General features: G+C 43.6%; 1 protein-coding gene across 1 annotated transcript; it reads right to left on the reverse strand.

The window, feature by feature from the left end:
- Window positions 1-1,534: 1,534 nt before the first annotated feature.
- On the reverse strand, window positions 1,535-14,586 carry LOC306638572 (transmembrane 4 L6 family member 4-like; the record flags this gene model as incomplete). Its single annotated transcript, XM_079101783.1, has 4 exons — window positions 1,535-1,652; window positions 3,604-3,710; window positions 12,687-12,810; window positions 14,489-14,586. The coding sequence occupies 4 exons, from the start codon at window positions 14,584-14,586 to the stop codon at window positions 1,535-1,537; spliced, it is 447 nt and encodes a 148-aa protein (XP_078957909.1).
- Between the last annotated feature and the right edge of the window lie 828 nt (window positions 14,587-15,414).

Raw genomic sequence — 15,414 nt, forward strand, 5'->3', positions numbered from 1 at the left:
TTATTTGAACAAATGGGCTAGCAAGGGCCTGGATAATTGCTATGGAAGTTGTCAGCTATGTGAGGTTCATTAGTTTACAAGCTTCCCTGGCTGATGCCTCTTTGGGAACCGTAGTAGCCTTTACCCATAGTTGGAGTTCTCAAAAATGTTTGTATCAGTAACAATAACTGATTACTGAATAGGCCCTTTTAATTCCAGCTACATAGGTGATTGCTCCCTGTTTATCCCGTGATTCTCTACTGTTGGTTAAGAAAAGTCTGTAATGGTGGAAAGAGACAGACAATATTGCCCTATGTACATGTATGATTGCATGAATGGTACGAATCTACTTCGTATACAACCATAGAAATGAAATGATGTACCCCATTTGTGTACAATGAATCAAAATGCAGTCTGAAAAAATAAAAAAATAAATAAATAATTTTAATGCAAAAAAAAAAAGGTCTTTTGGATTTTCATGAGGTGGATGTGGTATGGTCTACTTCATCTCTGTGGGTCATATAATATTTGTGCTCCATGGATCATAATCCCCATAAAAATTGTTCCAGGATAGAACAGGGTTTTGTGGTCAAATAAGACTTGGGAATTATGTATTTGCTATTCTCTTCTTAAAGATTAGCAATGCATACTGACTTTATAAAGGTTCTGACAAGTTCTGTAGTAAACAGACCTATTAAACTTTAATTCAGTGTATGCCAAATTAATTTGACTACAGATCATCCTCAATTTTTTTGAAAATGAATATCTATTACAACCCATGAAAATAGCATCTAAGTAAAAAAATTTTGAGAATTATGCAAGAGTGGTCAAGAATATAAATGTTGAAATCAGGTTTAAGTCCAAAACTTAAATTTGTTGACTTTTGACAAATAATTGGACCTGTCTGAGCCTGTTTCCTCATCTGTGAGATGAATTATAATGCTACTTGCTTCATGGAGTTAATTGAAATAATAGAGGCAAAGTGCTTAGCACAGGTCCTGGGATATGGTAACAACTCAATAAATGTATCTATCATCATCATTATTATTTTCATTATAATACAGCCTTATGTTCTTTTATCAGTCCTAGAGATCATTTGAGGAAAAGATGATCTTGATTCTAACAAAGAAGATGAAGTTCTCAAATTTGTTGACCTTTTTAAATATCTAATCTGACAAGAAAGTTGGGATTCTTTTCTCAGCTTCCAAGTATTCTGGGAATTAACATTCTCCAAATCCAGTCTTTCTGAACCTGGGGAACTCTTTTTTTCATCCTTTCAATCAGTGGTGATTTCTTCAGACTGGTCAGAAGCCAGGTATGTTTGCCTAAAAGAAAATTAAACCCAATGTGGCAAATGAAGATCTGCATTTCAAAAGGCATTTCCTAATCCCTGGCTTACCTCTAAAGGTGTAAGGTGGTGGGGGACCAGGGACACAGCGCAGAATAGGTCCAGGGGAAATGACTTGAGAATTCCTGGTTCCAGTTACACTGACATGTCGTTTTTGGGTGCGTGTACTTACAGAAGATGCCACAGTCTTCTGACATCTTGGCTGAGTCAGAGCACAGCTTCTACAGTGCCAATCCCCAGGAGGATGGAGAACAAGACCAAGTTCCAGAGGATGATGTGCTTGGGCTCTTGGCAGGCAGCCCAGGTGGGCTGGTTGAATAAGTCGCTGCCTCTGCCAAGAGAATAAATTTACTATAACAGAGACAATTAAGGGAGGGAACTGCTACTTACCAACTGAAAAGTCTGAGTATAATATAGAAGATCACAAAGTTAAGCATCTTCATTGCTCTTATCTTCACAGAGAGCAGAGCTATCATGGCTGATGGGTGGAGGCCTAAACAGACCATCTTCCCCCTGACAGCACAATGGTTCAGCAAGGCACTGTGGATACAGCCATAGCCAAATGGAGAGCATAAAAGGAAGTGGGAAATCATGCAGTACAAGATTTTAACTGCCCTAAAAGCAGTAAGAAGTGGTTAAGGGTTAAGGGCTCTAACTCTGCACAGACTTGGGTTCTAATTCCAGCTCTAGATTAGTTTTCTTAATGTTTCTGTACCTCAGAATCTTTACGTAAAATGGGGTTAAAAATAGCATCAACACAGTAAAGTAAAGAGAATGAGGGAAAGTGAAAGGGAGGAATAGGGACTGAAACTGAATAAATCATTCCATGCATATATACCTTTGTCAAAATGAACCCAAATACTATGTATAATTTTAATGCACTAATACACTAATAAAAAACCATAAAATACCATCAACAATGCAGAGTGGTTGTGAGGACTAGGTATAGTGCCTGCCATGCAGTAGGTGAGATATTTCATCTCTAGCCTAATTTTTGTCATATAGAGTAGAGACCTGAGAGGCCTAGAAGAGTAAAGCTAGAGTCATCTGGTTCTGCAGAAGGCCAGCAGCAGAGCAACAGTACATGAGCAAAACCCTAAGGGAGATTTGGAGTCAGAGTATACTAGCTGAATGAAAGGGAAATGGCCATATCTCATATCTGTTATTTGACATCTTTGTCTTTATCTCTATCTTCACCTCTTTTATATTGGTATCTATTGAGTCCCCAATGAGATCACAAGTTCCTTAGATATAAAGATTTCTAAGCCTTACCAGCACTATTTAACAAAAACCCTCTGGCTAATCTATGGTGAAAGGACTGAAGGGAGAAATGGGGTGGGGACCTTGTTGGAGGGCTGTTGTAAGAGTCAAAGAAAAGGGTGAGGGAGATTAGATGGACTAGGAGAAGAGCAGCTCCAGATTCGATATATATTGTTGAGAAAGAATCAAAGTGTTTGGTGGTGGATTGAAAGTGAGAATTGAGATGAGAGAAGAATCAAATGACTCACAGGTTTTGGATGCCATCTAATGTATGGGAATGATTGAAAGAGATTTGTGGGGAAACATTAAGGCTGTTTGGCATATTAATGTTGTGAGACAGAAGGAAATATGGGGAGGCAATTAGTTATTTGGGTCAGGAACGCAGAAGAAATATCTGGGCAAGAGACAGACACTTTGAGAATATTCATATATAAATGGATGGTTCTGAGGGACAAGGGGTTGGGTAAGATCTGCTGTGGAGAGAACAGGAAATGGAAAGAGAGGCAGGGTCGTTCTCAGTTAATTAGCGCTGGGTTTCTCTCTGTATTCCCCTTAGGAAAGTCAATGTGTAACACAGGGCCCAGTCATTTCAGAATATTTGTACAACCCCAAATTTGGTAGTTAACTCTCTCCAATTAGACTGTGAACTTCTTGCAGATCAGTAAGTTGTCTTATCCTTCTTATCCTTCTCTTCCCACAACACCTGGTCACACTAAGCAGGCTCTCTTCAAGTACTCAGTTGAGTTTTCAGATGGGCTAGTGAAGTCGAGGTATTGGGTTGAATTCCTTGGGCGAACTATTTAACTCATGGACCCACATAATGCTCCCTGCCTTGTCCAGTCATCTCTCAAAGATTCCTGATTTGGGAGCAAGTGGGGAGAGAGCACCAAGACATGAGGTATGAGTGGAAGGACCTAGCCCACGACTGGGCAGTCAATACTGATAGCACACACTCTTCATGCTCATCAGCTACATCCTCCTTAGATGTGAGACACGGACCCTAGATCATGGATGCTAGTCTCTCCAGGGTGTCGTTCCTGAAAAGGTAGGTGTAGTTTCCATTGCCAGTGTCACAGAAGGGGCTGCTGAGCAAACCTGATGGAGAGATGACCCCCATAGTTTCCTAATGACCAGAATTACAGGGAACAGCATTTGCAATGGAACAGAACCAGAAATTCAGTGCACAATGGTGAGAGAGGTGATGGAAACTCAGCTTTTTAAGGATGTATCCTCTGAGATTCCTGGTAAATCAAAGAAGATCCAAATCTTCCCTGTAGTTGCCAGACCAGGTCAATGTCCCTGTTTTTCTTCTCAAGTGCACAAAAAAGGGGATCTGGGACTGAGAAGCTCTCTATCCATTCCTCTGCCTCAGTTTCAATTTTAAAGGATGAAATTATCTGCTGTGCGGCTGTGAGCAGGAATGAGGTCTATCTACCTCAGAGGAGGTCTACACTGCTTGGCACACAGAGTGCTGCCAGTGCCCTTGTCTGCACTCGTGGGTGGTGGATGGCAGCCATTGATCTCAGCCCCCTTCCCCACCAAGCCCAGCAAAGTCTCTTGGCCCTCAGAACAGAGTGATGGAGCAATTGGTTTCGACACTCTGATGAAGCCTACTTGCCATCCTGGTGGTGGGCACTTAGTAAACGTTTGTTGTATGATTGGGTGAGTAAATGCATTGTCATTTTCCTAATGCCTGAGTCAGTGACCAGCACGGGGCCTTGTGCTGCATACAAGCACTGGCAATGCTTGTTGAGTGGATGGGCAAGTGAGTGTGAGGCAGAGCCATGGGGAGGCTGGCACTCAGCCTGTGGTGCACCTTACTGAATTGGGCCAAATGCTTTGTTTTCTTCAAAGCATGAGCTTTTATTCCTGACCCATCCACGTTGTGTCTTTTTTAATCCTAGGGAGGGACGGGGGAGCTGAATGGAACAACTTGGGGTGCTCTTTAGGGATAGTCAGGTGACATGGGATGTGAGGTCCCTGGGGAGGCTCTGGCTAGTGGCTGCAAGGGTTGGGACAGGAACCTTTGGAGCAGGACAGTTTCTGGCTATTGAATTTTTTTTAGTGCTTAAGCAGAGGAAAGAAGTACATGAACTAGAAGTATGTGAACAGTGGACAGCTAACTGTGGTAAGCAGTTTTGTACATGGGAAAGAGCACAATCCTGATCTAGGCTGCATCCCAGGCCTGCAGGTCATGCATCAGCATGTTCTAGGAGTGGAGTCTGTTAGGCACCATGGAGGGCCCTTAAGGCACACAGAGATGTGACAAGAGCCTCGCTCTGAAGACATGAGCTTTGCATTTCAGTGAATCCTCCTCAGTGTGATTCCTAGCTCTAAAATCACAGCTATGTAAATTTGGGCAGTCCCTCAGCAGGATTTTCCTTTTCTTGTTTGTCAAATAGGAATGTTTGTTGTTTGTGGTGATAGTGTCGCAGGATTCTTCCTGTGGTGCTGAGTGGGAGAAGATAGTGGTATGTATAACAGGGCTGTGGGGTAAGAAGAGAAAATAAATGCATAATGGATGAACTTACTGAGTGTTAGCCTTTTGTTCTCTGAGGGGCCGCTATGAACCTGCTTTTGATGGTACAAGCTCCAACCTTCCCTCTTGTTTAACTACGGTTCTACGATGCATCATCTATTGGTTACTAGGCAAACATGAAAGCCAAGGGAGGAGGAGCCTCCACCTTTCCAGACAGAAACACAAATGCTGCCTCAGCAACCAGCCTACCACACCCTGGGCTTCGTGACAGCAATGTCTCTGGGCTTTAAAAGGAGAGTATGAGAAATGCTAGGAAATGGTGCTTCAGAAAAGAGAGCACACAGATGAGGAAATGGATCCTTTTGGGGTGGGTCTAGGTGGGGCCTACAGTCCTGGGGGCCCCTTGGCACTCACTCCATGTCTGTGAGTACAGGGTCCCCCTCCTCTGCAGCATTAGAGCTGGCACCAGAACCGTACAGAGACAAGGCTCTTGTAATGAAGGCAATGCTGACTTGTGGAAACAAACTTTTGATTGTGTCTCTTGTCTCTTCCTATTTAGAAGTGTTAAGCAATTCCTCATTGCCTATAGGATAAAACTCAGGCCTTGGACATGCTACACATACCCTTTGTGCCCTGGTCATGCTGTTGTCAGAGTTTCCCTTCCCCTCCTTCGTCAGGATTGCTCAGCCTTCAAGCTTATCAGTTCCCAGGACTTTCCTGCCTCTGGACCTTGAATAAGCCCTTCATCTTTTTTCTCTCAGCAAACCCACTCAAAGGGTCAGTTCAAATGTTATCCTCTGTGCTAGAATGAAAAACTGTTCCCCTCCCAAAATATACTTGCTTCCTGAGCCCCAAACCTGTGAATTTACATTATAGGGCAAGAAGGGATTAAGTTAAAGATCTTGACAGGAGTTGCTTGTGTTGAATTAACTGGTCGGGCTCTAGATGTAATCACATATCCTTACAAGAGAGAGGCTGTGGGAGGGTGAGGGACACACAGATAGCCCCTGCAAAGATGGAGCCAAAGAGGGAAGGAATTCCAAAGGCCAGCTGGTGCCAGCAGAAGTCAGGAACAGATGCTCTGCTGGAGCTTCCAGAAGGAGTGTGGCCCTGTGGCCACCTTGAATTTGGACTTATGGCTGCCAGAATTTTGAGGTAATAAGTTTCTAATGTTTTAAGCCACCAAATTTGTGGTAATGTATTACAGCAGTCCTAAGAAACTGATTGGTGGTCTCTTTGTAGCTTTTAGTGATCCTGTCTGGCAAAATGAATTGTTCTCATCCTGCACTAATTTCTCCTTCCTGAGCACACAACATTCTCCCTTGCTCTGTTGGGTTCCAAGCTCTGTGGCCCAACACAGAATCTTCTAGCAGTGTGGGGCAGAAGAAAGAGCATTAGCATGAGAAAGCCATAAGTCAGAAACAAGAAATTGCTACACATAGTTGAACTTAACTCTATGAAAAAAATCACTCAGAGATGGTTAGTAAGTGTGTTACATACATTGGGAATTGCCCTTTCTCCCTAAGGTGATCAAGATGCATCCTGGGGAATGTAAATTGGTGTGTGATGGATGCTAAAGATGGCTGTTATCTATGCAGGTATGTTCTTCTCAGTAGTCTGAGGCAGGGGTGCAAACTCAGATGACTTTATAGGCTAGGTAGGTAAAGAAGGACCATGTGTCCTGGTGTAACCCCTAAGAAGTGGTGAAGACTGTAGGGACCTGGAGGTACACAGCCTAATAAAGGCATTCTGTTCATCGTAAAGCAAAACAGACATTGTGCCAAGCGAACGCGATTAACCCTCGGCCAGTTCTTAAACTTTGTGGAGCCTTAATGAGGATTGGGTGGTAGTTACATGGCATCGAGTAAAAGGAGAAAGACAATTCTAGGACTTGGCAATGTGTGTCTTCTGTGCTGGAGAGGATGTGCTGGGTTTTCCTTAGGATCATATTGTCTTTGATGGAAGCAGGTGCACCTGACCATCACAACTCTCCTGATACTAGATAAAAAGATTGTTCAGCTTTACAACCACTGAATGCTAATAATTTCTCATAGCACCAGCTGGGGGCATTGCTTGGTGCTAGTAGCAAGCCAGGATCCAGAATGCAGCAATGACCTCAGGACAGGATTGACAAGGCTTCATGCCAACTGGTCATGCTGCTCTACTGTTTATGAAGTTCTGGTGACTATTCTTTCTCTCTCTGACCTCATTTCCTGTCGACTCTCCCAAACCTTTCCACCCAGTTCTGGTTTCTACACTGGTTTCCTTGCTTTCTTGGAGTTATCAAACATATCGCCAACTTAGGGCCTTAAAAACACAATTCTCTGTGTTTGAAATATTCTTCTCCAAATATCAACATGGCTCATTTTTTCACTTCATGTAAGTGGCTGCTCAAACACTGCCTTCTCAGACAGCATCTGACCACCTGTCTCTTACGTTATTCTATTTTTGTTCTTCATCATACTCACACCTGACGTGACAATGCACAGTGGCTCGTATATGGCCTTGTCTTTCCCACTAGAACGTGTGTCTTATAAGAGAAGGAATTCTGTCCCTTTTATTCACTGCCAGGTCCCATTAGCTGAGAACAGTGTTAGCACATAGTAAGTGCTCAATACCAATACCTGTGGGTTGAACTCCTCAAGCGTAAGACCCTGGCTTGGTGATGTGGCACACAGCTTTTCCATGGTCTGCGACTCAGCACCATTTCCTGCCTCTTCACATGAGCAGCTTATGCTCCAGGCACACCCAGCTACAGGTTTTCCCTGAGCACATCTTGCTCTGTGATGCTGCTGTGCCTTTGAATAGCTGCTTCCTCTTCCTGAACACCCTCCTTCCTTCTCTGCTTGGTAAATTCCTACTAATTCTACATGTTCCATGTCAAATACCATCTTCTCTGGGACACCTCTCTTGGCTTCTGATGGTAGAGTCAGTTCTTTCCTTTTCTGTGACCCCCCAGGTCTCTGCTGCATCAGAAATGCACCCCATTGGGCTAGGATTATTTGTGTGTCTGTCCATGTCCTCTGGTCTGAAGGAGCAGAGAGACCACCTCTGATAGGCTGGGCATACCTATTGTAGTCCCTCCATCCCAAATCAGACCCATACCACAGATGGTCTTAAGTTGCCTTTTCTGATGGGTTTGCTGAGTTTGCAGACAATATTAATGGAAAAGAACCATTAGTTATATATAAAAAGAAGTTGTTGCTCTGGTTCTCAATTTATGTGGGACTTGTCCCAAAGAAGCCTGTCAGCAATTCTGGTTTAGCCTGTGGCTCCAGAAAAATAGCATTGGCCTTGGTGAGGCTGAGACAACCACCTTGCTGATGTCACAGACTGCCATCGAGAAATAATAGAGGGAGGCTTCAGGGGACTTCCCCAGTGAGATGATGTGCTGTTGAACATGTCTCTACACACCATGACCATGACTGATGAAGGGCTCACCCCCACTGGGTGTCCACTCAGCTGGGAGGGGCTGGCAGGTGGTGGCTCGTGTGGTCCTGGTTTTTGTCTCATCTGAAAGACAGCAGTGTCTGGAGCAGCCTTCCCAAGCACCACCAGGCCCTGTCTCTCTGAGTCATGGATATGCAATAGGGCCTCTGCTGACATGTGCTTCTCATCCATCAGATGGTGGAGAAATGGAGAGAGAGCCATGTTTGGAATCAGACAGTCAATGGAGTCCCAGTTCTGCTCTGCAATGGCTGTGTGACCACGGCCAAATGACTTAACCTGCCTGGGCCTCATTGCCACACTCATAAGATAGAGATAATGACACCTACTGCACAAATATGGGAAGCAAATGAAATAAGACATTTGTATTTAGTACATTATAAATCTTTGTACAAATGCCCATTATTACTATTCACCACAACTGCAAATTCTGGATGTATCTCATATATATATATGTATATATATATATTTTAGTACCAACACAGGGGTGTTTATCCACTGAACAACATCCCCAGCCCATTTGTTTTTATTTTTTATTTTGAGACAGAGTCTCACTGAGTTGCTTAGGGATTCTCTAAGTTGCTGAGACTGGCTTTGAACTCATGATCCTCCTGCTTCAGCCTCCTGAGCCACTGGGATATAGGTGTGCCCCACTGCAGCTGGTTTTAATCCCTTATATCTTTAAAGAATGTTAAGCAGGGAACTGATGTTAAATATTGGAACTGATGCAAGATATATTGTTTTTGGAGCCTCCCTTCTGGCTTTTGAACTCTTGCTTGGGCCTTCCTTACATCATGAGGGGCAGCTCAACCTACTGCCCTTTCTTCCTTCATTAAGAGTTGAACTCTGTGGAGATGGATGTCACACCATGCTCCTGGCACCATGCCTCCATTCATTCCTCAACACTCTGCAGTTTCAGGCCTGGGGCCACTCTCCCAGGATTCATCCAGCCAGGACCCACTGGGCACCTAGCTGTGCACTGGAAGCTTTTCAGGTCCCAGTTTCTGTTTCCTCTGTTGCAACTGACTTTGCAATTCCTCACTCCCTCTTGAAACCTTCTGCTTCCTCAGGTTTTGTTGCTTTTCTCTTTTCTGCTTTGTCTTTGACTTTCTAGTTATTTCTCAGTCTCCTTCATAGGCTTCTCTTCCTCTGTACACTTCTCAATTTTTTGTGTTCCCCGAGGTTTTGACTTAGTTCTTTCCTCTTCTCATTCTATTCACTAGCCTCCCATATCCATTGCTGTGGGGGCTCCCATAGCACTTCTCTGCCATGGTTTTCAACCTTGTCTCTCTGCTGGTTTCCAGTCCCAGTCTGACCATCCTCTAATGCCTCTGATGCAACATAGAGAAAAATAGAGCCCTCTGTTCTCCCTGGAGACTGGCCCCGTGGTTCTGCCTCAGAGAGTGCTATCATTACCCTCTTAGGTGCTTAGGCCAGAATGCTGGAGCCATTCTGGACTGTTTCCTCCTCTACACCCCATTGTCTCAGGTCCTGACAACATCACCTTTAAAAACTACTCAAATGCACCCTCCTCTCTTCACCTTCCTGGCCTCTGCCTTAGGGTGCTTCATTTGGGCACAAGTAAAAGCAAAGAGTAGACACCAAAGACTGAATGAACAAGGAAAGAAGAGAAGAAAGGAAGAAAAAAGGAAGGGGAAAAAGGAAACATGAAGGAAAGAAAGAGATTGAGTTGGCTTGTTGGTTTTTGTATTATCTAACTTCCTGCCCCAGTTTGGTCCAGTTTTCCTTGCTCCCTCTTTGCTGCCTGGGAGAGCTGGGAGGGGTTTTCCTGGAAAGCTGGAGCAAGAGTTGGACAAGTTGGCTGCTATTAGGGATGATAGAGAGACAGGAGTCTGGTCCGTGACTGAGCCAGGCTGCTCTCTGTTTTCCTCTGGATCATTAATGTTCTTCTCTGGGTCCCTCTCTTTCAGTAAATAGTCTGGAGGGTCTGTTATTAAGACACCTGAGTGTCCTCAAACGGACTGCTCTTAATAGTCACTGTATTTGTTCATCTATAAATTGAAAGAAGTTGGATGGATGTTCTATATATTCTCCGGATGTGGAAAGTGAGGCTTTGGAGGAGTAATTTGCTTAGTGATGGAGCTGGGAAATGCAAATCTGCCTTTCAGAAGCAGGAGGGTGGATAAGACGCAGGAGCAGGTGCTTGAGTTGGTCTGCAGAGGAGGTGGTGGAGCTGGCAATCTGAGACAGATGCGCGCTTACTGACTACAGGTCTGTACCAGGCACTTAGTATATGATCTCATTCAATGTTATCCATCTTGGGAGGTAGAGTGACTTGCCTTTTACTGAAACCAAGGGAGGCTGCACAATAGGCTACAGGCAGGCTCAGAATTTAGACAGCCTGTTAGACTTCTAAGTTGTGCTGCCTCTTAGGAAGGGCTCAGAGTTGAGGTATAGATAAGCTTTACCAAAGTTTTGCTGCTCTAGATTTTCTCTTGCACAGGAAACCCCAGTGAAAGATAGTCATTGGATGTGGCTTGCAACACTACTGTGTCTACTAGCAGGTGGACATAGAATCCAGGAGGGAGGCGGTCCCCACCTTGTCTGAGTGCTCCTTATGCCCTATTCATTCATCTATCTACGTTCGGAGCACTCACTGCCTGGCATTAGGCTCTCACATACACAAATCATCCTTTCATGAGTAATGGCAGCATCTGGAGGGGGAGGAACCAACTGAAAACCAAGTTGGAGGAGGAGGAAAACAGCCAATGCCTACCCCAGGGGCCAGCAAGCTGCAGCCCATGAACCAGATCCAGAACGTTGCTGCTTTTATAAATAAAGTTTTATGGCAACACAGTCACACTTATTCATTTACATAGGTTTATGGCTGCTTTTTTGCCCTATAGTGGCAGAACTGAGTAGTTGAAACAAGATTGACTATATGGCTCACAAAGCTGGATATATTTATTATCATGTATTTTACAGAAAATGTTTGCCAAACCCATACTTTTACCCTAGAAACTCTTTATGAAAGCTGTATAGTTTATTTATTTATTTATTTTATTCCTTTTTTTAAATTTATTTTTATTGTAAACAAATTTATTTATTGTTCCTGTTTGTACATGGAGTAACAGCTTACCATTTGCGTAATCATACATTTACATAGGGTAATGATGTTTGATTCATTCTGTTATTTTTTCCTTCCCCCCACCCCTCCTACTCCTTTTTTCCCTCTATACAGTCCCTCCTTCCTCCATTCTTGTCCCCCTCCCACTCCCCATTATGTGTCATCATCCGCTTATCAGTGAGATCATTCGCCTTTTGGATTCTTGAGATTGGCTTATCTCACTTAGTATGATATTCTCCAATTTCATCCATTTGCCTGCAAATGCCATAATTTTATTATTCTTTATAGCTGAGTAATATTCCACTGTATATATATATATATATACACCACAGTTTCTTTATCCATTCATCAATTGAAGGACATCTAGGTTGGTTCCACAGTCTGGCTATTGTGAATTGTGAATTGAGTAGCTATGAACATTGATGTGGCTGTATCTCTGTAGTATGCTGATTTTAAGTCCTTTGGGTATAGGCCGAGGAGTGGGATAGCTGGGTCAAATGGTAGGTCCATTCCAAGTTTTCTAAGGAATCTCCATACTGAAAGCTGTATAATTTATATTTTAAGATGCTCATGTCAATAAACCTAACAAATATCCTGTTGTTGTACTCTTTATAAAGTGTATCTTCATGTAATTAACAACCATTTATTAAGCTCTGGTTTAAGCCAGGCTCTTTGCTAGATAGGCACTTAGAGGGCAAAGGTGAATGAGACTTGGACCCTATTCTTATGGTGCTCACAGCCTAAGGGTAGGGGTAGACATATAAACAGATACATCAGCACAGCGTGCCAAGGGTCAGTGTTGACTTTGTTTATGAATGGTGTGTTGTGGGTATAGAGGAGAAGCAGCTGGTCATGTTCTGGAAACCCAGGGAAGGTAGCCCTGGAATGAGATGATTGCTCTGTAATTTGAAAGGTACCCTTCATTTGGGAGAGGTAAGGTGGATACATTTCATTCTTAACAAGAGTCTAGCTTCAAGAAAGCCATGGAGGGCTGGGGAGATAGCTCAGTTGGTAAAGTGCTTGCCTTGCAATCACAAGGCCGTGGGTTTGATTCCCAGCACCACAAAAAAAAAAAAAAAGAAAGCCTGGAAAAAAAAGACCAAGTCTGTGATCTTGGCTGGCTCCTGTACCTGCCCATTGGGAAAGCATAGTGGGAGGTTGGTGATGATGGCTGTGGTGGCCAAGGCCAAGAGCAGCCCATTAAAGCACCTGGATCCCTAGCCAGAACACATGGAGAATCCTCCCTGGAAGGGAGAGAGAAATGGCTGGCACCAAGAACTGTCCACTCCAGCCCTTGCAGAATGAAGAGAAAGGCATCAACCACATAGACCCCAGGGCAATGTGTCAAGCCCAGTTCTGCTATTGGAAGGCAGAGTGACCCTGGGGAGTCACATAGCCTCTCTGAGCCTCAGTTTGCACTGAAAAGCCAAGAAAATATTGACCTCATAGACAGAAGTGGAAAAAATGTGAAAACATCTGGCTCCAAGGAGATGTTCAAGAGGATCCTTCAAAGATTGGGGAAACTTATGTTTAGGAAATCACAGTTAATTCTGTTCTGTATTTTTTCACCCACTCCCAGAGGAATTCCCATAGTGATTATGGGTGTGGCATTGACTCACACAATCCTAGGTCCAAACCCTGGCTCTGTCACTTAACAGCTCTGTGACCTTGGCCAAGTCATCTAACTTCTTTCAATAGCACTCATCTCATAGGATTGTTGAGAGGGTGGAAATAAGTTATGTATTCAAAATGCTCTCATGCAAGATTCTCCTGATGGTAGTTGTAGGCATAAAGAACCAGGGAAGAGCTTCAGAAACTTGGTGAGATCTGTCTCAGAATAAAAAAACAAAAAGGTCTGGTGATACAGCTGTTTTAGAGCACCCCTGGAGATTCAGTCCCCAGTAAACAACAATAACACACACACACACACACACACACACACACACACACACACACACACACACACACACACAGTGGACCTAGGTCATCTTGGTCTTACTTCCCCACTATCTGTATTGATTGAGTTGACTGGGACTAGAGATTTCGGAGAAGCCAGAATGGAAGTGTATGGAAAAAAGATTTCACATGTTGCTTTTTTCTGTGCACTTTTTCTGTCTGCACTTGAGTCAGATTGGAGTTAGCTCAGTGTTTTATGAGCTTTTGGAGGCTTTTGGAGAAGCAGGGGTACTGTGGTCCCCCACCCCAAGGCTAGGGCCCCAGAAGGCACCTCTGAGACCTGGGAGGAGCTCCTGTTCAAGTCAGGTTGACTTTCTTGCTAACATCCCTTTGTGCCTGTTCTGGCTCAGATTTATGCTGAGATTGCTAACTGGCTCATGATTAGCAGCTCATTCATCATGCAGATCCCCAGATATAGGGGCTTGGTGCCACTACTGACCTCTCCCACAGGGAAACCTGAAGTAATTTGCACAGCTAGAAACCTCTTTCTGTAGACAAAACAGGAAAATGTTACACCTTAGCTTGTTGTACACACAGAAAAATCATTGTTACTTATGAACAATGGCTTTAAGAAGGATGATACTACTTGCAGCGTTATTTCAATTTGATGTTCAAGTTCAGGACTGCAACAAACTGATGCCTGGCTGGAGTACCACCCCTGTCTCTTTTCTTTGGATGAAGAAGTTTGAAACTGCTGAGATAGTTCCACATTATGATATCTAACCATTGTGACAATGAAAATCTAAGGGGGGAAAACATTTTTTGATGGGCAACAACACATACCACTACTGCTACTTGCATCAGTACAAGGTAGATATTATTTTATTATTTCCACAAGGAAACAGCCTTACATATGTGCACTAAGATTTCAGGGTCTGCCAGCAGATAAATGAAGGCATGGGTGTTTAAATGTGGGTATGCACATTTTTACCTGTAGTTGCTCTCTTTAGCAATGATGGTCAGGTACTGGAAGTGCTGAGATCCAGAGATGTAGAAACTTGTAGTCTGCGAAAGGGGATTTCTCCCCATTTCTGGGGTTGTACCTGTAGGGCAGTTGCAAAGCCAACAGCCTATTGTTCCTTGACATCTGGATGTCATGGCTATTCCTGCCATGAATAGTTGCATTCACATTCCAGGAGAATTGCAGATCTTCATAAGAGGAAAGGGAGTGTGGGGGAAATGGGGACCACAATTGGAAAAGGGGACAGTGCAGCACCCAAGGTTGGCACTTTTAATAGAAGTATGAGTCGACACTTGTTCTCTTGAGTCATGGTACAGAATGCTAAAGTTGCAAAGGACTTTTGGAATTCAACCCCATTATTTAAGCAATGTAGTCTCAGAGAGTTGAGATGATCTGTTCAAGGTCATACAACTAGATAGTTGAAAATAACAGAAAAAATTTAAGTCATGTTCACAGACATTATCTCAGTTGATCCCTCAATAATCCAGTGATAGAGACATCATCAAGATATACCGATTTTATACATTTGCTGCTGAACATTCTCATAGGGAATAAGGTACCTGTCTGAAGCCATACAGCCTGTAATGGGGCAGCTGGTCTTTGGAATCTATCAGTTCTATTACCTTTCAGGCTCAAAATGTTTAACAGATGGAGCAATCCCAAGCACAGACTTTATTTCATATAATCTACCCCTTGTTCCACATGTGTTCAGACTTGTACACGTCAGACACACTCCCTACGTTTGAGTTTGGACAGCATGGTTCCTGCACGGAGGTTTTTAGACCGGTTGTGCAGCACAAGGTCATGGAGACTTGCTTTCCACACTAACTCTGCCCTTCCTTAAGCAGAAGCACACAGACTTGCTGTTAACTGGTTAGCAGGGGCTGGAGGTGGAG

Source organism: Sciurus vulgaris (assembly GCF_902686455.1).
Source record: "Sciurus vulgaris genome assembly, chromosome: 11".
NCBI lineage: Eukaryota > Metazoa > Chordata > Mammalia > Rodentia > Sciuridae > Sciurus > Sciurus vulgaris.